General features: G+C 42.8%; 2 protein-coding genes across 5 annotated transcripts in view; one reads left to right on the top strand and one right to left on the bottom strand.

Annotated features, from left to right (window-relative positions):
* Positions 1-27,086, top strand: LOC139765224 (kielin/chordin-like protein). 4 transcript variants are annotated; one of them, XM_071692548.1, is made up of 9 exons: positions 10,480-10,622; positions 13,150-13,351; positions 16,390-16,584; positions 18,113-18,313; positions 20,784-20,981; positions 21,971-22,101; positions 24,536-24,724; positions 25,588-25,716; positions 26,815-27,086. In XM_071692548.1, the coding sequence occupies exons 2-9, from the start codon at positions 13,161-13,163 to the stop codon at positions 27,069-27,071; spliced, it is 1,491 nt and encodes a 496-aa protein (XP_071548649.1). In that variant the 5' UTR covers positions 10,480-10,622; positions 13,150-13,160; the 3' UTR covers positions 27,072-27,086. The 4 variants fall into 4 exon arrangements, with proteins under 4 accessions (XP_071548653.1, XP_071548649.1, XP_071548650.1 ...); XM_071692549.1 differs by having other exon boundaries at positions 24,536-24,664; positions 25,585-25,716; XM_071692550.1 differs by having other exon boundaries at positions 24,536-24,664.
* LOC139765226 (uncharacterized) overlaps positions 1-27,758 on the bottom strand; it is a 269,229-nt gene that overhangs the window by 203,647 nt on the left and 37,824 nt on the right. The gene's annotated exons all lie outside the window — the stretch shown is intronic.

Genomic DNA, 27,758 nt, shown 5'->3' on the forward strand with positions numbered 1-27,758 from the left:
TGTACCGCTTGCTCGAAGTTTGGATCCGGAAACAACGCTGTGACTGTGACTCCTTGGTATAGCATTCGTCTCCAGTTGGCTCAGCCGGCAGCAGGAGGATAAGAACAGAGCCGCCACACACACACATTGTGAGTTTCTGCCCAGTTTTTGTGAGGTGTAGACTCGATTGATTGAGACACGATGACCGTCAGGGAGGAGAAAGAGGAGGAGGAGAAGAAGGTCAAGAGAATACAAATAAAATAATCACAAGTAGAACCCTTTCGAGGCTGTTTTGTGACAGAAGTGGTTAAAAACATTAAAAAAAAAAAGATCTTGACATGTTTATTTTTCTAATTCGCCAAGTTTATTCTAATTGGCTTCTATAAGATGGAAGTTTCAACGAACCGTAAGAGTGAAGTAATAGTTTAGGGGCACCACTTACCATTGTTGTTGGTACAAAGTGATAGTTTAGCAATGGCAATTCAGTGTTTTATAAAATACGGGTTAAGTGATCTAGCATGATTGGCATTAGTTTTCTCCTTAGTATGTGGCGTTAAATAAAGCGACCAGGTGAATATGACGAACATCAAGAGAATAAACGTGAGGTTGAATAACTTTAAAAAGTAAGCGAAACTCTTTCAGATGTTGGCGTAAATCATTTAAAAACCATAGGTAACCCCCTAACAACTGAAATTAATCTTATTTTCGATTTCGAGTAGAAAATGAAATATGAATGTCTTAGTATTTACGTATGAGAGCATTCGACCCGCTAGCTGTTTCATGCTTAGCGAGCAGTGAACTCGCTAAATGGCCAACGATCGCTTGTGACACACACACACACACACATACTGGATTAGCGCCGCTCAGCTAGAGACAATAGTGTTAATACATATCGACTGCAACACAAAAACTACGCTTAAAATCTCTGCTGTTAAGGTAGGATAGGTAAATATTCCTCAACTTCGGTTGATTTCTACAAGCGTTTCGTCTAAATTTGACGTCAAGTCCCTTAATTTTTCCTCTTTAATCTTCATAATTCTCCGCCTTTATCTATCGTAGAGCGATTGTATCCACGCTAGGCCAATGTGTTTCTGTCTTCCGCCCATTAAACTGCCACGCTCCGTATCACGTAGCAGCTAGGCTATCGCTTGTGCCACGACGCTTCAGCACCATAATCGTTTGTATCATTATTTTGAGTAACTTTACGATAATCCGGCTCATGTAGATGGCTCTTAGATTCAGCAATAGGAATAAAAGTAATTCATTTTCTTTTGATAGACAATTCTGTATTGATTTCACAGTATGAACGTTTCTTTTTTTAATGGACAGTTCTGTATTGACTTGACTATGAGCGTTTTTAGTGCCTAGACTTTGGTCGATATATGATCATTCTTAGTTTCTAGACGTTTTTGGTCGAATCTATTTTTTTGGCGCAATGAATGATACCTGTTTCACCCAGCTTGGCAAGCGTTCAACCAGAGATGATGAGGCAAGGTGTGGCAGTCGTCTTGGTAGCTTTGGCCGTGTTGGAACTTCGCCTCGCTTCGGCTCGAGCACTGCCAGGTAAGTTTGGCTACCTGTTATTACTGAAGGGGTTTCGCACGGGAGTGACTTTGAAGTCAAAATTGTGTATTATTTGCATTCTTTTTGGGAAATGTATGGAAAAATAGCCAAATTGGATTTTGCCTATTTTTTTTGGTCATTTGTCATTGGTTTATTGGTATCTTTATTGAGTCGAAGATGAGGATCTTAAAAGTGACATAATGGGATTTGATATTTGGGTTATGTTTAAAGGTTATCTACAACGCGAAATTTTTAGAGTATAAGATGCCTGATAGATTGGTGGAGAGAAGATTAATTAGATGACCACTTGATTATATAAGTTGTAAATAATTGGTATATACCAAATCAAGGAAAAATATCTGATCATTTTCCTGTTCTCTGAGATGTTTTGAATGGGCAGGACTACGAAGAAGAGGAAAATATGAAGGTCACTTGTCATAAAAATGCATAAAAATCACCAAAATCGAAAAAAAGCTTATGTTTGGAAAATTTTTCGCAAGGGGCGATATTCGTATAAAGTTTAGTTTAATTTCACAAGGGGCGATATTCGTATAAATTTTAATTTTCGTAAGGGGCGATATTCGTATAAATTTTAATTTTCGTAAGGGGCGATATTCGTATAAATTTTAATTTTCGTAAGGGGCGATATTCGTATAAATTCTAGTTTAATTTTCGTAAGGGGCGATATTCGTATAAATTTTAATTTTCATAAGGGGCGATATTCGTATAAATTTTAGCTTAATTTTCGTAAGGGGCGATATTCGTATAAATTTTAGTGTAATTTCAGATATTACCGTTTCATTATATGTACATCTACAGAAGACGTACTTTAGACGTTGCCATGTGAAAGTCAGTGTAGCTATTACTGAAGTTCCGTAAAAAAGAAATTGAAAGTAATATTCATGAATTCTTTATTCAAGAACAATCCAAATATATTTGTATTTAACGCTCACTTGAACACCATTGCCTAAACCATATCTGTGAAAATATATAATAATGACACCTTTTTTTGTTCGTAGTATGTGAAAATAACGTTATGTTACGCCTAACCAAAGCAAGTTATATATATATAATAATAACCCTTTTTTTCCGTAGTTTGTGAAAATAACGTTATGTTACGCCTAACAAAAGCAAGTTATATATATAATAATGACCCTTTTTTTCGTAGTATGTGAAAATAACGTTATGTTACGCCTAACAAAAGCAAGTTATATATATAATAATGACCCTTTTTTTTCGTAGTATGTGAAAATAACGTTTTATATTACGCCTAACAAAAGCTAGTTCAAGTTTGAACGATATGTTTTTGATGTTTATGAGCGATTTCCACTAAGACGTAGCGTCTCGTAATGTCTTTCATTATAAATGCTTTAGCCACTTACAAGTTATCTTTTGTCGTAAGTTGCCACAAGAGAAAATATTATTTCGTATAGATTTCTATCTATTCTATGTGTACACTGTAGACTGATATCCGTTGTCGGTATTCGCAAGTTAACAGTGGAGCGGCCTTAAGCTCCACTTTTACTTTCTGTGGGCAACGCGCGCGCGCATGTGTGTGTGTGTGTGTGTGTGTGTGTGTGTGATTTCCTATTTGTACTGTGTGGGAAGAGAGTTTTTAACACTCATGGGGCCCCATCTTTGCGCGCGTTTGTGTGTGTATGTATGTGTTTAACACTCATGGAGCCCCATCTTTGCGCGCGTTTGTATGTGTGTGTGTGTGTGTTTAACACTCATGGGGCCCCATCTTTGCGCGCGTTTCTGTGTGTGTATGTGTGTGTTTAACACTCATGGGGCCCTATCTTTGCGCGCGTTTGTGTGTGTGTGTGTGTGTGTGTGTGTGTGTTTAACACTCATGGGGCCCCATCTTTGCGCGCGTTTGTGTGTGTGTGTGTGTGTTTAACGCTCATGGAGCCCCATCTTTGCGCGCGTTTGTGTGTGTATGTGTGTTTAACACTCATGGGGCCCCATCTTGGCGCGCGTTTGTGTGTGTGTGCGTGTGTATGTGTGTGTTTAACACTCATGGGGCCCCATCTTTGCGCGCGTTTGTGTGTGTGTGTGTGTATGTGTGTGTTTAACACTCATGGGGCCCCATCTTGGCGCGCGTTTGTGTGTGTATGTGTGTGTACTTGAGAGATATGTTTACCCACGTTTTCCCAGGTTAGGTTCGGTTGGGCAAGGGCGTATGGGAGATGCGTAACCCGAACGTGGTACCAGCAGTTAAATTCCTATGCTACTGGGAAAGATTGAACGTCTATTTTGCTATGATTGACGGATTAGCATTAATCAACGAATGATGATAATGTCAGATGAAGGATCGAGTGCCTCTTACACACTAGGAGATTCTATAGATACGTTTCTCTATTGTTGAAATGATATGCAGTGGTTTGGGCTGTGGTCCAGCCACTTTGTCTGTCAACTCCTTCGTATTTATAAGACCTGTTTAGTGTCTGATAATCTCTCGTTATGAAATCTAGGCTATGGATATTGTTCGTGGATGAGTTTGGATCTCTCCTCTTCCCATTTCCAAGTTTGTAGTAACCCTCACACTGTAGGTTATGGGTTATAAGAGTTCTCTCGGTGTGTTGTAACCTGATGGGTGTGTGTGGTTGTGAAACATGGTTGTGAGAAGTCGGCGGTGGTGTTGGCAACACAGAAAACGATGTCATTTTGCAGTATCTTTCGCCACTTTAGGTTATAAGAGTTCTGTGGTGTTGCTGGTGTAACCAAATGGTTGTGTGTGGTAGAGGTACGTTATAGGAGTTCTGTGGTGGTGTTGGTGTAACCAAATGGTTGTGTGTGGTAGAGGTACGTTATTGGAGTTCTGTGGTGTTGCTGTAACCAAATGGTTGTGTGTGGTAGAGGTAAGTTATAAGAGTTCTGTGGTGTTGTTGGTGTAACCAAATGGTTGTGTGTGGTAGAGGTAAGTTATAAGAGTTCTGTGGTGATGCTGGTGTAACCAAATGGTTGTGTGTGGTAGAGGTAAGTTATAAGAGTTCTGTGGTGGTGTTGGTGTAACCAAATGGTTGTGTGTGGTAGAGGTACGTTATAGGAGTTCTGTGGTGTTGCTGGTGTAACCAAATGGTTGTGTGTGGTAGAGGTAAGTTATAAGAGTTCTGTGGTGGTGTTGGTGTAACCAAATGGTTGTGTGTGGTAGAGGTAAGTTATAAGAGTTCTGTGGTGGTGTTGGTGTAACCAAATGGTTGTGTGTGGTAGAGGTAAGTTATAAGAGTTCTGTGGTGTTGCTGGTGTAACCAAATGGTTGTGTGTGGTAGAGGTACGTTATAAGAGTTCTGTGGTGTTGCTGTAACCAAATGGTTGTGTGTGGTAGAGGTAAGTTATAAGAGTTCTGTGGTGGTGTTGGTGTAACCAAATGGTTGTGTGTGGTAGAGGCATGGCTGTGGGGAAGGTGGTGGTCATATTGTTTGCAAAGCTGAGGCAACTCAGAGCACAGGGGCGTAATAGTAGCGATGAGGAGTAAGGAATTTATACAAACTTGTTGCCTGAATCAGTGCAAGGTAACATACGTTGAGGAGACGCTGGTTAAGAACCATACGACTCGACTCCCCAAAAAGAGGGAACAATATCTTTTTGAGCTTTATATTTTCCATAGCCTTCGCTAAAGACCTCGATCCAACATCCATAAGCATTTGAAGAGGCATTGAATTGATCTGAATCTTGATTCACCTATATTGTGAATAGGTTAATAAGGTACTCGATTCTATTGTAGACAAAAGTCCAGTTGATAAGATTCGAGTAAGGAAACGAAACGGTTCGTCTTTTTAGTTCTTTAAACACCTTGATCCAACATCCATAAATATTTGACAAGGTATTGAATATATCTAAATCTTGATTTAACCTTCAAATATGTTGATAAGGTACTCTATTCTACTGTAGACAAAAGTCCATAAGATTCGAGTAAGGAAACGAAACGGTTCCTTCTTCTAGCTCGACTCTTTGATTCCTTTTTCTTTGTTTTCATAACTGCCAGACTCCACCACTGTGATGTTTTGCAGGCGAGACAGCCTACGTGGCGCGGAAGGACTGCCCCGCCCCTCGCGAGTGCTGTCGGTATCTAGAGCATTCTGGGAATTTCGAGGCCTGTTGTAACACGTACGGCTGTTGCCCCGACTGTGACAATATATACGTCTATAGAGGTAAGACCAAAGCTTGATCATGTCTCCCTTTAATGTTCATATCGCACTGATTTTATAGTCGTTTTGAAGCACTTAGCTGCAGTGAAGGAGTGTTATTCTTTCTTTTTTTTTTTCCACCCCAGTGGGATTTATTCTGACGTCTATTGTGCAGGTCACGGCCCTTATGAAGTACGGCAGGACTGTGTGGGCGCCTATGAGTGTTGCCTTCACCCCTTCCTCTCTGAGGCGTTCCACAAGTGCTGTTTTGAACACAGGTGTTGTCCCGTGTGTGGCAGTGTGACAGACGGTAGGTGATGGTGACGACAGAAGGTGGGATTGATGAACCACTAACGAACACGAAAAGAGGGTCGGACCCTACTATTATTGGGTATGAGGTAGACTTAGGGTTGAACACCACTAGGAGGTAGGGAGTGTTAACCCACAGAGAGAGAGAGGAACCAGACGCAAAAGTGGAATGACGCCTTCAAGGGCCGACGCATTGCGAAGTCGTTATCGAAAGCCAATACGTCTACGAAAAATCGGCAAAGTCTGGAAACTTTTTGTGGACAAATAATGATGAATTTTCCCTCACTCTCACTCTCTCTCTCGCCTTCAACACGTCTGTCGCTCGTCATATGCAGCTTTGGGAGTATACCTGAGGAGGTCTGTAAACAGAAGACCCGATGGTCTATGACTAAGGTTATCTGCTACAGTAGTGATATTATTCATGGTGTCGTACCACTGCCACTTATGGTACCAGAGGGCCCTGAAAGTGGTGCTTGCAAAGTTTACATTTTGTGTTATCGGGAAAATGTGTTTATTTTTGTGATTTAGGGATTAGCGGTTGTCAAAAAAGCAAATAGTGAGCAAGGAAATGCTCTCTAGCTAATAATTTGTGGACGTAATGACTATTTTTTAATGTCCCAATAAGGGAAAGTAGGAGTTAAGTATGCATTTTTTCCTATCTTTTTATTTTCATTTTGTGAGATTATATCATAGTATTGTGGACTAAAATTCCTTTTGCAGACATCAAAATGCTCATTTCCTTCACAGGTTTACGAACACCATTCTTGTGTATTGTCTTTAATCATAATTTCTATAGGGAAATGTCATTTCAGAATTCAAGTACTTGCTGAAATTGTCCAGAGAATTCACTTAAAGATATAGTTTGAAAAGCATTACCCTAGAGGGGAAGTAACAATCTCCTTACTTTTACTTTTTCACTTTGACTTCCAAATCATAGCATGATTCACAGGCCAGACTTCCTTCACTCCTGCACAGAATGGCTGTAAGGGATCTGTCCTTGTGTGAACCTGCGTGGCTGTGACATAATTTAAGTTCCTCAACACGCGCACACACACACGAAGCACTGTTAACCATCTAAGACGTTTTACAATAACCATATAACAGTGAAGCGTTGTGCTGGCTGGTACTGAATAAGTAAAGTCTTAGACAAATGTAAATGTTGCGTAATGTAAACAAGTTCCTCTTTTGAGTATGTTACTCTTAACTGCTATGTAGACCTTTAGATGGTAACTAGAATAAGTTAATCTTTATCGAGTTTGTATATGTAAATTCGTAAATGCATCCTGGAGTAGATTGTTCCATTGATATATGCTTTAACGTTAATTTTGAGCATTTAAATTGGACTTTGCAGATGCACAGTAGAGTCGAGTCTTTGAAAGAGATGCAGGGTGCTCCTTGTGCATGTAAATTCAGCGTTTTTTTTTCTTCTAATTCTTTTTTTTGAATGTGTCCAGGTTCAAGGTTGCTCTACAGCTCTATATATGTATATTCTTCAAACGTTTCTACGTTTTCTTTGAAATGTGTCTAGGTTTCAGTGTGTTGTATAGCTGTGCATAATATACATTTATATATACATAATATACATTAATATGTACATTTTTTTTTCTATAAACGTTTCTACGTTTTCATGTAAACGTGTCCAGATTCAGTGTGTTCTATATCTCTTATATAAATATCTTTTTAAAACTTTTTAAAACGTTTCTTTACGTTTTTTCATGACGCAGGATGTTACTTCAACAACGTCATGTACCCGTGGAGGAGCGTGGTGCTGGCCTTGCCCAGGTGCTGTACGAAACTCGTGTGTGGGGTTAAGCTGAGCGACGCGTCTCCTCCCTACCTCACAGCTGTCATCGTCCCCATTTCCCACCCTCCAACCAGCGAAGGTCAGACACCCAGGTTTCACCTAACTCGAATCTCACTGCTCCTTGTGAAGAGGCGCTACTAAAGAGACACTGTATTTCACTGTTGTTCACTGTGCAGGCCAGAACTACATAGTTAAACCTGACTGTTTGGATGTGACTACGTAGTCTTTTAACTGCACGAGTTTAGATTGTTGGCCTGTGCGATGTATGTGGGTGACAGATGTCTTTTGATAGATATCACACAAGGCAACATTTCGCACACAGGCAACATTTCGCACAGGGCAACATTTCGCACAGGGTAACATTTCTCATAGAGCAACATTTCGCACAGGGTAACATTTCTCATAGAGCAACATTTCGCACACAGGGTAACATTTCGCATAGGGCAACATTTCTCATAGTGCAGCATCTTGCCCCGTTTAGCTGAGACTATGGAGTTATTTTCCCATTCATGCGTTCAGGTTTCAAGTGTGTACCCTCGGCTTGCACAGCTAATCAAAAACCTGTACCGCTAATTAAAGCAGAGTGGAGAAGCTGTTCGTCTGTAGCGGCCCTTAAGATGTACATTGTAGCGAGTAGTGAACATGATTGCTAGAGAGTTGTTTTTATCAGTCCATGAAACTTTCTTGATGCTGAGCTGGTGTTACTAATAGATTTTTTTTCTTTTTGAGAGTTTGTTAATATTGCCTGCTTTATTCGTAGTGCTGTTCGACGGAAGTAAACTTTGTATTTTAATGTTAAGGCGAATATGAGGTGAATTTTGAACTGATATTAGGATTATTAATAAGTTAATGAAGATATCTAAATCGAAAGTGAACATTGAACTTTAGATTGTGACGACTAATCTGTTCATCAGGATTTTAGAACAGTTGAACTGTTATTAGGATCACGTATTTGTTCAAGGGACTTGTTCATAGTTCACTAGATCTTCAATTGTTTATCATATGAGTGAGAAGTTTGAAATAGATAGAAGGTAGACACTATCAAACCCGTAAAAGTCTAAAATCATAGATCCGAAGCAGCTAGTGATTGTAGATCCGAAGCATCCATGGATAGATCCGAAGCAGCTAATGATTGTAGATCCGAAGCATTCAATGATGATAGATCCGAAGCAGCTTCATCCATCTATCTTGTCCTGTATGTATGAGACGTGCAGTCCCTGGCTAACATCCTGGGATCCGAAGCTGTCTCGAGCTTTGCTTCGCCGAGGTGAGACACAGGTCTCGATACTGCTTCGAACAAGATCGTACCGGCCATTTCGGAACACGGGGGGCAAATAACGCCTCTATGTCTTTAATTCTCAACCACTGATAAAAATTCTCTGTCATTATAGTCGTTGGGCTTTTAACAAGCCATAGATTATTTCTTTGCCAATAGAAAACACGTAGAAAAGTGATATTCCCCCTTGTCATTAGACCTACCGGAATTGCTGTCATGAGTTCGTCACAATAGCCTCATTGTGGTACCAGCTGTTGGACGGTACAATAGCATTCAACGCTGGAATGCCGAGCTGTTGGTATATTGGCCCATATGATATCATTACTAGAAACAGCTGTCCACTGTCGGCAAATTTGCCACCACATTAACTTTAGTCGACTCTTCTGAGTGGACACGTTAAACTCTTGAGAAATCGATTGTTGTGAGCTCTCTCTCTCTCTCTCTCTCTCTCTCTCTCTCTCTCTCTCTCTCTCTCCCTACCTCGTCTCTATGCAGTATTGTACCTGTTGTTACGCTTGGTGTACAAGGCAAGAAAGAGGTACCTTGGCTTGGACACTCACTCCATGGCATCCATTCCCTATTTGGTTATACGGTGGTTATTCTCGAACCTCTATCTCCATTTTTAGACCATAATGGATGAAATGAGTTCACAGCACTTATTGTTCTCCATCTTTGATCCGTATAGATGTGTAAAACCCTCTTATGACCTTACATACCCTGGGAAATATATGGGGAAGATCTGGTTACTGCTCTCACGTATTCTGATGCTCATATTTTTCTTAAGTTAGAAAAATGTATAACACATTGGATTGTCTAAAAAGGCTTTAGATCGAATCCTAACCCATAAATCTATATGATTTTCATCACCAATCTAGACATCTTTAACACAGCTATTGACAAATGAGATTCCTTTAAGTCCAGTTACTCACTCGTCCATTTTTCGTCTTAAGGAGAATAGGTTCGTCATAAACCGATCTGTTATCTATTCCCTGGCACCACTAATTGCTCCTTGGTGCCACAAGACGCGACACGTACCAGGAGAATGATGGGTAATGCCTTGTGAAAGCTATCGAACCTGTCAACCATGACGGTAGGTTCACTTCTTTGTAACTGGTAGATACGAGACTAAAGACGTGAGTTTCCACTGAGTGACTTCGTCGAAGCTTTAGTAATATATTCGGTTGATAGACTTAAAAGAGACGATTCGAACCTAAATGTGTTTATAGATGAAGCAACTGTATTATCCCCTGTGATGTCATCTCTATTCTCTTGCAGATCAACTGTGTGACCTTGTCAAGAACGACTACTGTGTGGATCACTTGGGCATCATCCAGTCCGATGGCTCGGAATGGCTGGAAAATCCTTGTCGTCTGTGTCGATGTGACAACGGCCGCGTCAGCTGCCACTACGTGCCTCCCCAAGACTGTCCCCCAGCACCACAACCACACTGTAGGGAGCTGCCAGGAGACTGCTGTCCATCCTGGGATTGTGACGAGATCGATGGGCGAATCTGGTCGTACCACTTCCATGGGATCGTGAAACAGGACCACAGAAGATTAAGGTAGTTATCATAAGAGTAAGACAGGTGTCGCATGATCTCAAAAGACCTCGTTAGATTAATGGGTCACATGGCCTTATGAGTAAAGGCAGGTGTCGTGTGATCTCATGAAGTTTTCACATAAGCTCACAAAAATCAGGAAATTTCGTCACTTGATTTCTCAAGACTTAAGTTAGCTGTCGCATCGACTCACAAGAGTAATTCAGCTCTCACATTGAACTCTCTACGTGAGTTATGTAATCTCACAAGACTAAATTATCTCACACATGAACTCCGTAGATGAGATAGCTGTCACATGAACTCGTTAGACTATGTTAGCTGTCACATGAACTCGTTAGACTATGTTAGCTGTCACATGAACTCGTTAGACTATGTTAGCTGTCACATGAACTCGTTAGACTATGTTAGCTGTCACATGAACTCGTTAGACTATGTTAGCTGTCACATGAACTCGTTAGACTATGTTAGCTGTCACATGAACTCGTTAGACTATGTTAGCTGTCACATGAACTCGTTAGACTATGTTAGCTGTCACATGAATCCATCAGATGTAATAGTCACATAAACTCATTCGATGTGGTAGTTATCACATGACCTCGCATGACTTAAGTTAGCTGTCACATGGTCTAATTACGTGAGAGACTTGTTTCATGACGTTGCAGACTCGAAGAAGCAAAAGTATTCAAATAAGTTACGTCAAAAAATGTTGTATAGATTCGTTGGTTCTATTCCTGATCCACCATTCCTTACTAGGGGACGAAAGTTTTGGTGAGGATAGAGAAAAAGATGATTTGGAACTAGACCACAGTATATTTCATAGTATTTTTACAAACTCGAAGAAGCAAAATATTCAAATAAGTTACGTCAAAAAATGTATAAATTCGTTGGTTCTATTCCTGATCCACCACTCCTTACTAGGGGACCAAAGTTTTGGTGAGGATAGAGAAAAACATGATTAGGAACTAGACCATAGTATTTTACACACACACACGCACCCCTGATCTACATGGACCTCAACGCGGTGGTGGGGTTAGTGTGGAGCAGTGATGGCTTGAGCTATGGCATCAGGGATTCTCCTTTCCCTGGTAGGTACGTAGGTTTAACCAAGTTGCAAAGGTCAAGCTTAGAGCTCACACACTAACACAAGTTGGCTATTCTCTCTCCTATACTTTACGTTCTTCCCTTCTTGGTCTATCAAAACTGAAATTAGTCATTTGTTTGAGCCTTAGAATGAATTTCTAAGAGTATTCTAAACTGTATGAAGAGAGCTGAATAGCCTTAGAAGATGCTCCAGTGCTTGGCTTCCAATCCACAATATTCTAACCAAAAGAAGTAGGTTTTACCTTTAAGTTTCATTCCATTAATGAGAAAATTTGTACTTGGTTGCGGAATCTAAGGCAGATGTAGTTGGGCCATAATCTCAAGACATGAAATTATTCTCATCAATTAACCCGACCGAAAGACTATCATGTAAGATGAGGTTGACCTTCAACCTAACCCTCAAGAATCGGGTCAAGTCAGAGGGCCAAGCCATGATAACAACGAGTGTTGTAGTGCCGTCATACTCGAGGGGTTTAAGGACTGTGTATGCCATTTCTGAATAATTGGTTCTGTTGATAACCATGTCTAGAGCTCTGTTATACGACAGTGTCTTAAGAACTACCAGGCTAAGAACTATCTAGGGTATCGTATCGAAGCAAAGAAATACCCACAGTTTAGGTCCACGATCGACATGTTCTCACGTAATTAGAAATACAAAGTTTAGGGGCAAATATTCTTTTGCAAAGTATATTTCTTTCCTAACATAAGCTCTTATGTTTCCAGACCTCTTCTTGTCTCAAGCTCTTACGTTTCCAGATCTCTTCTTGCCTCAAGCTCTTATGTTTCCAGACCTTTTGTTGCCTCAAGTTCTTATGTTTCCAGACCTTTCTTGCCTCAAGTTCTTATGTTTCCAGACCTTTCTTGCCTCAAGTTCTTATGTTTCCAGACCTTTCTTGCCTCAAGTTCTTATGTTTCCAGACCTTTCTTGCCTCAAGTTCTTATGTTTCCAGACCTTTCTTGCCTCAAGCTCTTATGTTTCCAGACCTTTTCTTGCCTCAAGCTCTTATGTTTCCAGACCTTTTCTTGCCTCAAGCTCTTATGTTTCCAGACCTTTTCTTGCCTCAAGCTCTTATGTTTCCAGACCTCTTCTTGCCTCAAGCTCTTATGTTTCCAGACCTCTTCTTGCCTCAAGCTCTTATGTTTCCAGACCTCTTCTTGCCTCAAGCTCTTATATTTCCAGACCTTTTCTTGCCTCAAGCTCTTATGTTTCCAGACCTCCTCAAGCTCTTTTGTTTCCAGACCTCCTCAAGCTCTTATGTTTCCAGACCGCCTCAAGCTCTTATGTTTCCAGACCGCCTCAAGCTCTTAATGTGATTTCAGACCTTCTCAGCTTTCCCATCCAGTCCTGGATTTACTCTTGTGTGAACCTGTTCCTTTGCCTTCTTTCTTGTCCCTGCGTCAGGAGTGTTCATGATGTGTCCTTCCCCAGAACCTGCATCGATGGTGAGGGGAGCGTGCACGACTTTGGCGACCAGTGGTGGGATCACCAGGACCCCTGTGTATTCCGCACCTTGCACAGAGAATGGTATCACCCGTACAAGGAGGAGCTGTCCACACCTCCCTCCTCGTCCACACCCGGCCTGCCACTTGAGAGAGAGCGATGACGGGTGCTGCTTCACGTGGAGGTGTTCGTGAGTATTCTCCACCCTCGAGCGAGGATGAATCTAGCCGACGTGGTGTCGACTAGGGGACATGTTGCTGCTCCGCTCTGATTTACGGCCCTCATTTTTTTGTTTTTAATGGCTAGAATACTTTAGTAGAGGCCGGGCCTCATGTGGACCATGAATAGAATGGGTTAAAAAGATAGAGGAGAAAGAATACCACTCAAGCGCGCCTCCTGCATGTCGTAGAAGGCGGATGAAAAAGGTGTGTTTGAGAGGGAGGGAAAGGGGGTAGAGCTCTTGTCCCGATCTGTATTTCAATTTCTAAAAATGGGAACAGAAGCAGCCAGGCGAGTCCTGCCCCTCGAAGGCTTAATGTGGGGTGTCTCAGTGTGCGTGGATGTAACCAGGATGAGAAGGGAGGGATATGTAGTACGTCTGATGTGAGAAACGTCTATATTTTCACTCTAATACTAAGTTTGAAGGTAGGAAGGGGCAACAATGGTTTGGGGACGTCCAAAGGGCAAGGTCTGGGGCTCTTGTGAGGGTTAGGGCTTGGAAAGAACGGAGGTGGAAGGGTACTTCTGCTGAAGGAAGATGACGTCGAAGTATGATAGACTGTGAGGACGTGGGCTCCAGACTCGAGTGAAAATGAAAGTAGATTACGGAGAGTGGGTGATTGGCAGCGCTTATGCGCCTGGTGTCTCGAGGGGTGAGGAGGAAGAGTTTAACATTATTGGGGAAAATTCGTGTGCGTGGGTCGTAAATTTTGATGCTGGAGATTGAAAATTATTGGGTGGGAGATTCGAATGGAAGAATGGATGAACTGGCAACTTAGGGTGTGGTTGTGGGGCAAGGGGTACCATGTGTAGTGATAAACAGCGTGTGTTGTGTACTGATAAAGACTTTGTTATACGAAATGCACGCTAGGAAAAAAAAGTTAACGCATGCTTAAGGAAGGCTGGGGACCAACTGCCATTCCTAGACTGCGTATTTACAGACGCGCGTGCAAAGGAGAGATTACTGAATGAAAACGAGCTGAGACGGCCAAAGGAGAGATTACTGAATGAAAACGAGCTGAGACGGCCAAAGGAGAGATTACTGAATGAAAACGAGCTGAGACGGACAGCTAGCTGATAGGGCGTGTGATCTTGGTGGAGGAATGCAGTGGCTATAGAAAACTATGAGAAGATACGGAGAAAGTGAGCGAGCGAGCTTGGAGAAGAGGCTTGTGTGTAGAGACACCAAGATAGACTGCGTAAAGAATGGCAGAAGGTGAGGTATTAGCAAGGTGGCGAGGCAAGGTAGTCAAGAGTCTTAAGAGTTGGAGATGGTGAGGACCTAGAGGAAGTGGAGTGTTTCAAAGGCCTGGAAGAGGACGTGCCACCGGATGGACCCATGTGATCTGAAGTGAATCTTCAGGTGAAATGGCGGTGCTGATGCCTCTGGTTCACTGAAGGGTGAGGGAGTTACCTTCACGGCAGGGCAAACACGGTTATGTTTGATGGCGCAACAGACTAGACGGTGCTGTATGGATGCGAGTCTTGATCCTCAGGTGTAGGAAATGAGATGGTGAATTTGCTGGATATGCCCGAGGATAGTGTGTGTGGTGTACGGAATACTGACCACGTAAGGAATGACAGTGTAAGAGTGAAAGGTGTGGGAGTGAGCGGAATATGATCTAGATATTTGGGACATACGGAGAAGATGAGTGAAGAAAGACTAAAAGGATATGAAAAAAAGGATAAAAAATAATCAATGACGTAAGGGGGAGGAGGAGATCTGGAGGAAAATGGAAGGATAGAATGGTTTTGCTTAATTGGGTTTTAACATTAAGGAGGGTGTAAGGCGTGCACGGGATAGAGAGAATTGGGAGATTTGATGCACAGGTCGTCACGTGAGGTCAGTGAGCAGAATCGGGTCATGTGAATTGGACTACAGAGACCAAGGCAGGTGTGTGGTGCTTGGCTGTAGATAAAGGGACTCTGGTTTCGGGCGGTGAACAGATGGTCCATACTTCCTCCATTCTTGGCGCTACCTCGCTAACGCGGGAAACGGCGAATACGCATGAAGGAAGACTGTCTGTATCGTTCGCAGATGTAACATAGATTCTACCAAGAAGGTATCTTACCGTTCTTGCTGGAGCGAGGCTGGGAAGTATTAAAGAAGTCTCCAAACACGAATCTACCGTAAGTACCATATCGACCAGTAGAGGATGAGGGAAGGACCCATTTGTTTTATGATGGCCTGACCTTCGACCTTACTCCTAAGTGGGAGGTCACAGGCTAAGCCATGGTATTCGGAAGCATTGCCCCGTCGTGCTCAGGGTGACTGTTTCATCCTAGGTGATGGCGGTTCTGGTGATGAAGGAAAAAAAAAAATGACGAGGGTTTCTGTTTTACAGTGAGTTTAAACACCAAGCTAAGATTTCCCTGGCGAATTTCGTCGAGCCATGGTGACAAAGATCACTTCAAGACCATGCGATGGGTGATTTTTACACATCTGTAGTGAAAAATAATAATTATTCAGTCGTTCACATTGTGGTGTCTGACCTCTTCCGCTTTCCCTCCCTCAAATAACCCCATAATTCACTGTGATCTGTTGCTGTCTACATCCTTTTTTTTCTTTCCCACTACGTCTGTCATCATAGGTTCGACATATTGTGATCTGTTGTTGTTTACATCCCTTTTTTTTCCACTACATCTGTCATCATAGTTTGACGTATTGTGATCTGTTGCTGCTTACATCCTTTCACCACCCCCTCCCACTACATCTGTCATCATAGTTTGACGTATTGTGATCTGTTGCTGTTTACATCTTTTATTTTTTCCCCCCACTACGTCTGTCATCATAGCTTGACGTATTGTGATCTATTGGTTTACATCTTTTCTTTTTTTCCCACTACGTCTGTCATCATAGTTCGACGTATTGTCATCTGTTGCTGTTTACATCCCTTTTTTCTCCACTACGTCTGTCATCATAGTTTGATGTAGTGTGATCTATTGCTGTTTAAATCCCTTTTTTTCCCCACTACATCTATCATCATAGTTCAACGTTTCCTCCCGCAGTATCTGTACTGACGAAGATGGAGCGTTGCACCGCTTAGGGGACGGGTGGTTGGATCCCTATGACGCTTGTGTTTTCTACGTGTGCACGGTGGAGGGGATCAGGCGTGGCTTGGGGGACTGTTCCCATCTCTCCTATCGCCCGCGCCAAGGCTGTCTCTTGTCAGACGATGAGGACTGCTGCCAAGGAGAATGCACGTGAATATCTTTATCATTAACCATTATATCTAGCCTGTGTTAGACTATATTATCTGCTGTAGCTTCGTAATGATTATAGACCTCTCACTCACTCTATACCGAAAGGCTCCAGTCATGGAAAGTGTGGGTAGAACCTGGAGGAAGTCGAGTGTTTTAGATTAGAAACCGTAAAAAAAAAAAGGAATAGCCTCAAAAGAAAATGGAGAGAAAAAAGATTATACTACGGGAGGGGAGGGCTGGAAACTCACTCCCTTCCTGGTATGGCTGTAGGAGTAAAAGGGAGTTGTGCTGGGAGCAGTGCTAGTCTGGGGCTTTAAGGCTGTGGATGTCTGAATGTGGTGTGTGTGTGTGTGTGTGGATGGAGCTAGGAGGAGGAGGAGGACTAGAGAGAGAGAGAGAGAGAGAGAGAGAGAGAGAGAGAGAGAGAGAGAGAGAGAGAGAGAGAGTTTGTGCCTCTTGGGAGACGAACCCGGATTCTCTGGGCTCTTAAGGGGGAAAAGAGAGAGAGAGATTGGGTTGTGAATGTCCAAGAGGTAAGGTTCGAGACTCTCGTTAGGGCGAGAGAGAGAGAGAGAGAGAGAGAGAGAGAGAGAGAGAGAGAGAGAGAGAGAGAGAGAGAGAGAGCACAGGAGGGGGACTCTGCTTCTCCTGTAGGTGCGGGAACGTCTGAGAGTAGGAAGAAGTGAGATATAGACCGATTCCGGTGAGAATAGAAGTAGATTACGAGAGGCTCTGTAGCTGGCAATGCTTATAACCTTAGTATCGAGAGGAGTGAGGAAGATAGGAGAGTCTTTTGGGATAAAGTGAGTGAGTGCGTTAATCACTCTGATGCAAAGTAGGTCGAGATCTTATAGTGGGTTGCTTGAACGTAAGACGAGATGATGTGCGAGCTATGGGCACTTGGTGTAAATGAGAATGGTGAACAGTTTGTAGAGCTGTGCTGAAAAAAAGGGACTGACCATTGGATATACACGGGGAAAAAAGATATATATTCCTAATCATACGTGAGTGAAGGTGTGGGGGGCTGGAGTCAAAGAGCATTATTGGATTATATAATAACTGACGTGCGTGCAAGGGAGAGACTGCTGGATGTGACTGGGCTGAGAGGGGTGGCTGATGGGATGTATCATGACTTCTAGGTGGAGGAGAGTGTAGAAATTTGGTGAGGCCTTTGGAAAAGGCGAAATTACTCCTTCAGAAAGAGTGTGGTGCAAGTGAGTGAGCTTAGAAAGAGAGGCTTACCTGCGCATATATCAAAATAGATCGGGTTCAGAATGACAGCGTAAGATGAGAGAGTATGCGAGATTAAGAGGAGTGGGTGAAGAACAGAAGAGTATATTTAAGGAGGCATTACTTGCTCGTGAGACCGAAATGTGTGGGATGTGGGCTTTCGAGAGTAGGTGGTGCGAGTGGCGTTGACCTACCTGTTCATGTCTCTAGAACAGTCCCTTATATTACTCTATGATCTGTGTGTTTTCTTTTCCATTCCTTTTTCATGAACGTTCCGCGCGTGTCTCTCTCCCGCCAGCACCTGTATCGACGAGGAGGGAGAAACGCGCGAGATCGGAGATGAATGGCAGGATCGTCACGACTCCTGCTTCTACTACACATGTACAGATGATGGGGTCACCAGGGCACCGAAGGACTGCCCAGAACTCCCTCCTCGTCCACACCGCGACTGCCACTTGTTCAAGGAGGCGGACGAGTGCTGCCAGACGTGGAGGTGTTTGTGAGTATTTCAGAGAAAGGAAAACGTGCATGGTTGTGAGTCGAGCACGTCTGTGCTATACACACGATCACTGTTGTGGCTGTGTGATGATTACGTGTCTTTGTTTTTTGATGTCGAAGACTCCAGTCCCAGATGATGTCCACATTTGAGGCTAGCCATTTACGAAAACCATAAAGAGATGATCTTAAACGATAAGTGGGTATTTCCCATCTCTCTCCCCTTTCATGAAGCAATATAAGAGTATAAAATTTTAGTAAAGGTATTTGTTTCGAACTGAAGTTTTAAGAAGATGGACGGCCATTCCTTTAAGTGGCTTTTATGTAGGTTAAGTTCTTCGAGCAACTGAGATTTACTGGGAGGTTTTTCTCAATTTTCAGTTACACGTCGCTCGTGAAGGTATAGACGAATGATTACCCCAAATCTGTACTCAGTCCTTCCATGGTATGAGACGAAGAGATTGAGAAAATGGTCAGATGACAAATGAAATGGTAACCTGGAACTGTCAGGTCTTGAGATCAAATGGTAGAGGGAGTGAGTGAGACACGAAAGTGATAAATAGAAGGTGACTCTCATGGACACAGCAGAGTGTTATAGTGGAATATACTGGAGACAGATATGGCTTTAGACTAACAGTAGGGTAACTAAGATAGTTTACCAGCCCAGATAATGCTGTAGGGGCATTGTCTACTATGGGGATAAGAGAAACAAATTGTAAGTAATTTGTTAGCTACGTGTGTCGTTACTACGTGTGTATGTGTGTGCATGAAGTTGTGAAAAGAATGGACGGAACTTACGATTCGTGACTACGTGTGTGTGTTGTGTGTGCATGAAGTTCTGAAAAGAATGGATGGTACTTACGATTCGTGATGAGATTTGGCGACTTACGACGGAATGCAAATAGATTACGAGACTTGGAGTAAAGAAGAGAATTTATTGTGTCGGGAATGCTTTTTTTTCTTTTTTTTAAGGCGTAAGCTAAATACTTCAACCTGGTTTTGTGATCGACGTAGGGGAGACTAAGCTACGATCGCCGTCAGTGGCTGGTCTACGATCGCAGTCAGTGGCTGGTTTACAGTCGCAGTCAGTGGCTGGTTTACAGTCAGTCAGTAGCTGGTCTACGATCGCAGTCAGTGGCTGGTCTACGATCGCAGTCAGTGGCTGGTCTACGATCGCAGTCAGTGGCTGGTCTACGATCGCAGTCAGTGGCTGGTTTACAGTCGCAGTCAGTGGCTGGTTTACAGTCAGTCAGTGGCTGGTCTATGATCGCAGTCAGTGGCTGGTCTACGATCGCAGCCAGTGGCTGGTCTACGATCGCAGTCAGTGGCTGGTCTACGATCGCAGTCAGTGGCTGGTCTACGATCGCAGTCAGTGGCTGGTCTACGATCGCAGTCAGTGGCTGGTCTACGATCGCAGTCAGTGGCTGGTCTACGATCGCAGTCAGTGGCTGGTTTACAGTCGCAGTCAGTGGCTGGTCTACGATCGCAGTCAGTGGCTGGTCTACGATCGCAGTCAGTGGCTGGTCTACGATCGCAGCCAGTGGCTGGTCTACGATCGCAGTCAGTGGCTAGTCTACGATCGCAGCCAGTGGCTGGTCTACGATCGCAGCCAGTGGCTGGTTTACAGTCAGTCAGTGGCTGGTCTACGATCGCAGTCAGTGGCTGGTCTACGATCGCAGTCAGTGGCTGGTCTACGATCGCAGTCAGTGGCTGGTCTACGATCGCAGTCAGTGGCTGGGCTACGATCGCAGTCAGTTTTGTCTACGATCGCAGTCAGTGGCTGGGCTACGATCGCAGTCAGTGGCTGGGCTACGATCGCAGTCAGTTTTGTCTACGATCGCAGTCGCTGGTTTAGGCGCCTGTGGGACATGTGTTTGTTGATGATGATGGTAATAACATGGCTGATGGTGGCTGGGGATTATATGAAGCAACCCTTTAGAAATACATGACCTTAACCTTGGTAGTGGAGTGGTGGGTAGAGAAAGGGATCCTCCACTAATGAGAGGCTGGGATGTAAAGTTAAGACACAGAAGGGACTTTTGAGATCAACCCTGGGTAACTTATGAGGCTACTACACAGTTAAATGAGGAAATTAAGTTAGATTGTTATGAGACTGAGCAACAATCGGAAAACGATAGTGAAGTAACCTTTGCCTTCGGAAAAAGGAAGTTGTAACGAATGGTTTAGCTTTGTTTCAAGAAATGCCTATTCACTGCACACACATCAGCACTTTCTGAATGGGTAACTGGATCTTTCAGCCAAAGATATGAATCAGAACCAAAAGTGTTGGCTTGAAGATGACAGTTTTGGAAGTGGACGATGTTAAACGTTGTATGAATGTTGAAGTTGGAAATGCGTGGGCCAATAGATAGCGCTGGACATAATGGACAAAATATTTTTCTTTTTCTTGGACTATTTCGAAAATGGGTGTTCTCGAAAGTGTTGTTTTAGGGAATCCTTCGAATCCTTTCCAGAGGCTGTGTGTTTGATGGCCGATTCTACGGGTATGGCGAAGGCTGGCGGGAACCCACCAACCCTTGTATACAATACTTGTGTACAGTCAACAGCATCAGTAAAGTTTACGAGCATTGTCCAGCCGCCCCGAGCAAGCCTCATCTTAGGTGCCAATTGATCCGGCCTGATGGACAGTGCTGTATGGAATGGAAGTGTCCGTAAGTGTTGACTCCGACTTCATAAACCTGTAACATTCTCGAGGGAGGTTTTTCAGTCTTGTAACCCCTCAGCGGAATACTTTGTGTTGTCGTCTCGCAAAAACGGGACAATTATTCTTATATATCTTTTGACGGGGGTTAAGTGGGGGGGGTACCTTGTGAGTATACATTTGAGTAGTTCTTAGGAGTCACATTAGCTATTCAGAGACGTGAGTATACATTTGAGTAGTTCTTAGGAGTCTCATTAGCTATTGAGACGTAAGTATACATTTAAGTAGTTCTAAGGAGTCACATTAGCTATTCAGAGACGTGAGTATACATTTGAGTAGTTCTTAGGAGTCTCATTAGCTATTGAGACGTAAGTATACATTTAAGTAGTTCTAAGGAGTCTCTTTAGCTATTCAGAGACGTAAGTATACATTTAAGTAGTTCTAAGGAGTCTCATTAGCTATTCAGAGACGTGAGTGTACATTTGAGTAGTTCTTAGGAGTCACATTAGCTATTCAGAGACGTGGGTATACATTTGAGTAGTTCTTAGGAATCTCATTAGCTATTCAGAGACGTAAGTATACATTTAAGTAGTTCTAAGGAGTCTCTTTAGCTATTCAGAGACGTAAGTATACATTTAAGTAGTTCTAAGGAGTCTCTTTAGCTATTCAGAGACGTGAGTATACATTTGAGTAGTTCTTAGGAGTCTCATTAGCTACTGAGACGTAAGTATACATTTAAGTAGTTCTAAGGAGTCTCTTTAGCTATTCAGAGACGCTAAATTGGATATAGAAATCAAGTTAGAATGTAATTGTACTTGTAGCGTAGCCTTGCTTGTTGTGATAATAATTGTGCTGTGTACCGTAATTTTTTGAAGATATATGTTGATCCTCTTGGTATAAAGATTTCCCACAGGGGATCTTCTTAGCTTCAACCCATAGCGTGAGTAAGAGGATAGACACATCAAGGTACATAAAGGTGAATTGATAATGGTATTCCAGTGGTTGCCCGGACCCTCACAGCGTCGACCGTGTTTGTGAGCGTTCCATCGACCTCTGCCAGAGTGACTTTGAGTGTAAGCTAGGACACCAGTGCTGCCTGGTGGCTGGCTGTGGCAAGGAATGCCTCCCAGGTATGATATATGTCCTTTGTTAAATCACACTTGCCATAGGAGGCTCAGGTTTCATTGGGAGTCTTAACAAAGCTACGTAATTCCTTATGATCTCCAGATGGTATTCTTCTATACGTGAAAGAAGCAACGTATCAACTTTAAATAGATATGATTATCTTGTATTTTTTGCTCTTCTGAGCTTGGGTTAAGAGTAGATATTGGTACTCTATACTTCTGACCTCCATTATAAAGAGGATCATCCTTGGTCCTACAGGAACTAAAGAGTTCGATTATTTTCTGGGTAAAGCCCATCGCTCCACTGTCTCAGTGTCACAATACAGCTTCGTCTTGCGGGAACCTGTAAGAGTTTTCCCATCTGGATTATCCACAGACTGTCAGCGTAGCCAAGCTTGGCTGCGTTTGAACGTCTCGAGAACGACTAGAGCTTAAATTCATAACAGTGAATGACCAGTGTGGTCTGGGAAATGAAGATAAACCGACGTCGAAGCCTTTGTCACGGTTACGACTAAAGGTTCTTTTGTGTTCTTTGGGCAGGGAACAACGCAGTGGCTCGTCCCGATCTTGAAGAATGGTCTGTGTCCTTCATTCTGACCCGCTACATCACTGAATAACTTTCTATACATTTATCGTAACTAACATTATAAGAATCGTGGAGATCGAAACTGTGGTTAGCTATGCTTCAAAGAATTGTTCATGTTGAGGAAAGGCATATTTATCTATACAAGTTCAAAGACCCCACACTAGATGGTAGATGTTCCTTTAGACAAGCCTAATTCTTACTTGAGCAACAGTTTCCTTATCCATGATCCTGTCATCCCTTTGGAAAGCATTTGAATATCGGTGATAGACCAATTAACTACTTTTGAAAGCGTCGCATTGTGTCGGGTTTTATCATCTATGGACCACGGCCACTGATATTCTCATTGCTGATCAGACTTGACCCAATCCTAAGAGGTATTCCTTAGGAAAGGAGATCCTAAAGGTTACTTAGTTACTGATTAATACATATTTTCCCGCTTAATGACCGGGGTGTAGACAGTGCTCAGCTCTCTCATTGCTGTAATTCGGCTTGGCGTAACTCGAGTTCGACGAATATTAACTTCGTATACCCTAGTTAGCTGAGCGTTAGGGTCGAATACCCTTAAGTTACCTGAATGATAGGTTCAGATACCCTAGCCAGCCAAGCATTAGGATCGCAGACCTTTATTTACGTAGGTATTATGTTCATAAACCCTGGTTAATTGAGTATTTAATTTGCCATAGTTACCTGGGTATTAACGTGGTTTACCCTAGTACCTGCCAGGCACCAACTAACTTGTTGATTTACTGCTCCAACACTCGTATGTTGATTATCTGTTCCACCACTCGTCTGCTGACTATCTGTTCCATCCTTCGTTTATTGACTATCTGTTCCATCACTCCTCTGTTGACTATCTGTTCCATCACTCCTCTGTTGACTATCTGTTCCTCCACTCGTCTGTTGACTATCTGTTCCATCCTTCGTTTATTGACTATCTGTTCCATCACTCGTCTGTTGACCATCTGTTCCAACACTCGTCTGTTGACTATCTGTTCCAACATTGGTCTGTCGACTATCTGTTCCAACACTCGTCTGTTGACTATCTGTTCCAACAGACACGCATCTCTGTTATCATAAGATTCATCTCTGTTCAGATAAGATTCTTTTTTAACTGTTTAGCTTCACGAGTAGAGTAGAATCATATCATTGGAACGTATCACTTCAGAGGAATCACTGGTGTAGAAGCACTCTGCCTTCAGCTGCCTTAGCCTTAATATGTTCAGCAGTTCATCTAAACCCATCGCTTGTATTTACGTACACCAAGCACCACATTATGTGGATCTAGTCTTAAGACATTCTTTCGTCAATCTCATGTGTGGATCTATGAAGACCTTCTTTTGTCAATCTCTTTTTTTTTGCTCAGGCGTCGGCTTAGTGAGGTATCCCAGATACTTGACTCGTTTTAAAGCTTTGAAGTGAAGAGGTTCTTTCCGTTCGGGGTATCACTCTTTTCTATGGCGCTTCGCAGCTACGGTCCAGGTTTGGAACGGGCGTGTCGAAGTCGGGGTAGATTTGAATGTCGTAAAAAAGAAAAACTATATAAATTCAAGATCAGTGTCTGGGAAATTTTTTTTTTTATTGAATTTGAATTTCATATAAAGAATAGTCGATAGTTTTTATTGATTGATATTGTAGTTAGTCTGTTTTTGGCCATTCACTCATAAATAGACAATTGGTTTTTATTTCTCCTCATTCAATCATTCATTTTCTTGGCTCATGCATTCATTCCTTCGCTCGTTCATTCACTTCTTCAAATCGTTTGATCACTCCTCCATTCATTCATTTGTGCATTCATTCACTCATACGTCCATCCATTCCTATATAGACATATATTCTTTCTCTTCGCTGCAACAGTGTACCATCCATGCTACGCGACGCCGATGTGCCAGCGAATGGGCGGGAGGTGTTCAGACACCTGTGGGAGAGATGAGGGCTTGATCACAGGTGTCTGTTCCTCCGATGACTGCGTCTGCTGCGTTCCACGTGAGTCCTTCGTCCAGACGACTGCCATGAGTACATTACACGAGGTTACGCCGGACGTAGGTCTGTCTTCAGGTTCTTGGGGTTCCAAATGCTTAAGGCTTCGAAGTCTTGGGGTTCAAGTTGTTTAAGACTTCGAAGTCTTGCGCTTCAAGGTGTTTGAGGCTTCGAAGTCTTGGGCTTCAAGTTGTTTAAGGCTTCGAAGTCTTGGTCTTCAAGGTGTTTGAGGCTTCGAAGTCTTGGGGTTCAAGTTGCTTGAGATTTCAAAGTCTTGGTCTTCAAGTCGTTTAAGATTTCAAAGTCTTGGGGTTCAAGTTGTTTGAGGTTTAAAAGTCAGGGGCTTAAAATTAAGATTTCAAAGTCTTGGGCTTCAAGTTGTTTAAGATTTCAAAGTCTTGGGCCTCGAGTTGTTTAAGGCTTCGAAGTCTTGGGCTTCAAATTGTATAAGATTTCAAGGTCTTGGGCTTCAAGATGTTTGAGATTTCAAAGTCATGGGCTTCAAGATGTTTGAGATTTCAAAGAATACTTCCCACGTATTCCCTGCGTATCGTAGAAGGCGACTAAAAGGGGAGGGAGCGGGGAGCTGGAAATCCTCCCATCTCATTTTTTTTTTTTTTTTAATATTCCAAAAGAAGGAACAGAGAAGGGAGCCAGGTGAGGCTATTCCCTCAAAGGCCCAGTCCTCTGTTGTTAACGCTACCTCGCTAACGCGGGAAATGGCGAATAGTATGAAAGAAAGAAATATATATATATATATATATATATATATATATATATATATATATATATATATATATATATATATGTATATATATATATGTAGTCTCTCAGAGAGAGACGAGTCATACGTCAATTATAGTTTTCTTCACTACATCTCTTACCCAGAAGCCATTATAGTTTTCTTCACCATATCTCCTACCCAGAAGCCAGCTCGTGTAAGTTTGAGACCGTGGCTTGTCGCGAGAGGGATGGTCGGTGTGATTCGACCTGTGGTAGTGAGGAAGATCCCGTCCAGGGACTATGTCTCGACGACAACTGCCTCTGTTGTGTTCCCAGTGAGTTCCTCCGATGCCTTTGTTAAAGCTGTTTGGAGCTAAGGGGGTTGGTGGGTTGAGGAGGAGGTGATCTTCTAAACTGACTAGATATACACAATTTGAAACGTTTTAGGATCAAATGGATATGGGATTAAGGATTATATCATTCCATCACGTCAGTAGCGTCCATAGGATGGATATTTTGATGGCTATTCATAGGGAAAGACAAACATTACTTGGAGGAGGAGGGGATGGAAGTGCATTGGAAGGACGGAGGTAACAGAAGACCTACTGGCCTCTGACGAGCTTATCTGCTTGAAGACAGTAGCAGTGTCTTCAAGCCATTCTCTTATTCGTGGTAGAGGCAGGAGAGTAAAGCAGAAGGCACATCTCCACCCACCACAATCTCTGGCACGGTAGCACGCAGGTGGAAGAGCCGAAGAGAGTCACCGGTAACATGTAGAATGGAGAGAGAGAGTATGTACTGCCTCTGAAATTTAATAGGAAAGTGAGAATTGGAAAAAAATTTCCGATTCATTCTAGAGTCGTCTTCGCCATGGACGAGGGTCAGATCTGATGTTAGAATGAGCATGTTGAGTTGCGAGACACTGGTAGCTTTTCATTGACCTCGCAGACTCTTAAGTATCTTTTAGTGGATAGATAAATAGACAGAGATAGAATAACAGGATCTATATTCATATTCCAGTCGGAAAAGGTTTATTGTTAAACACTAATTCTTTTTTTTGGGTAATCTCAAAGCGGCTGAAGATTGGGAAAAGCGATTATTTCAATATTAATAAAAGCTTTAGTTGTGTATATGTTTTTCAACCGTAAGATCCATGAGATCTGAAAAGTTGACCTGGGCTTATTGTTGAAGCTTTTACTGTGTTGCGAATTAACTCTGTCGAGAAGGAAAAAAGAATAATATCTAGGAGGCTTTAGTAGATATCTTTATTTATACTCTCAAACTTTTAAAAGCCTTGAAATATAATACTTTCTCTTCCTCGTCTTCATTTAAAGTGGGACAGCCTCTTGGCCAAAGGGAAATTAGTTAGGGGACGTATTGTAATGACACGAACCAATTAAATTTGTATTACCATTTCTTTTCCACGTCCTTAGAACCCCACCGTCCGTGTCCGAACACTAGCTTCTGCAATTTGCTGGATGGTCGGTGCGCCAGGAACTGTAGCAGGGGTGAGAACGCTTTCTCCAGCATGTGCGGTGCCAGCGACTGCGTCTGTTGTATTCCAGGTGAGTGGCTGTGGCAATACTGGTTTATGGATGCGAGGGTTTCACTTGCAGGTCCAGCCAGTGTCGAGTTGGCTGACTGTAGGGCATCACTGGAATGTATTACGTGGATTCATTCATCCTTTTGAAGCAGATGAAGGTTTACTTGCGTCGTCTTGTCTTGTATGACTTGGAATAAGTGGGATTGATTCGTTATAATAAAGGGTTCATTATGGAGCTATGAGGTTGGATCGGGAGAGGACTGAGGGTTCGTGGTGTGTGTGGAGGGTTGGCTTGCGAGGTGGTCGTACATGGAAGGTAGGATTGGAAGGCCTTGGTATATGGAGGGTAGGTTTGGAAGGTCATGGTACATGGGTGTTTGTACAATATGGAAGGTTGGTTAGCGAGGTCGTTCATGATGGAAGGTTGGTTAGCGAGGTTGCTGATCATGGAAGGTTGGTTAGCGAGGTTCGTTGATGATGGAAGGTTGGTTAGCGAGGTTGTTGATCATGGACGGTTGGTTAGCGAGGTTCGTTGATGATGGAAGGTTGGTTAGCAAGATTGTTGATCATGGAAGGTTGGTTAGCGAGGTCATTGATCATGGAAGGTTGGTTAGCGAGGTTCGTTGATGATGGAAGGTTGGTTAGCGAGGTTGCTGATCATGGAAGGTTGGTTAGCGAGGTTCGTTGATGATGGAAGGTTGGTTAGCGAGGTTGCTGATCATGGAAGGTTGGTTAGCGAGGTTATTGATCATGGAAGGTTGGTTAGCGAGGTTCGTTGATGATGGAAGGTTGGTTAGCGAGGTTGCTGATCATGGAAGGTTGGTTAGCGAGGTT

Source organism: Panulirus ornatus, chromosome 53, assembly GCF_036320965.1.
Source record: "Panulirus ornatus isolate Po-2019 chromosome 53, ASM3632096v1, whole genome shotgun sequence".
Taxonomy (NCBI): domain Eukaryota; kingdom Metazoa; phylum Arthropoda; class Malacostraca; order Decapoda; family Palinuridae; genus Panulirus; species Panulirus ornatus.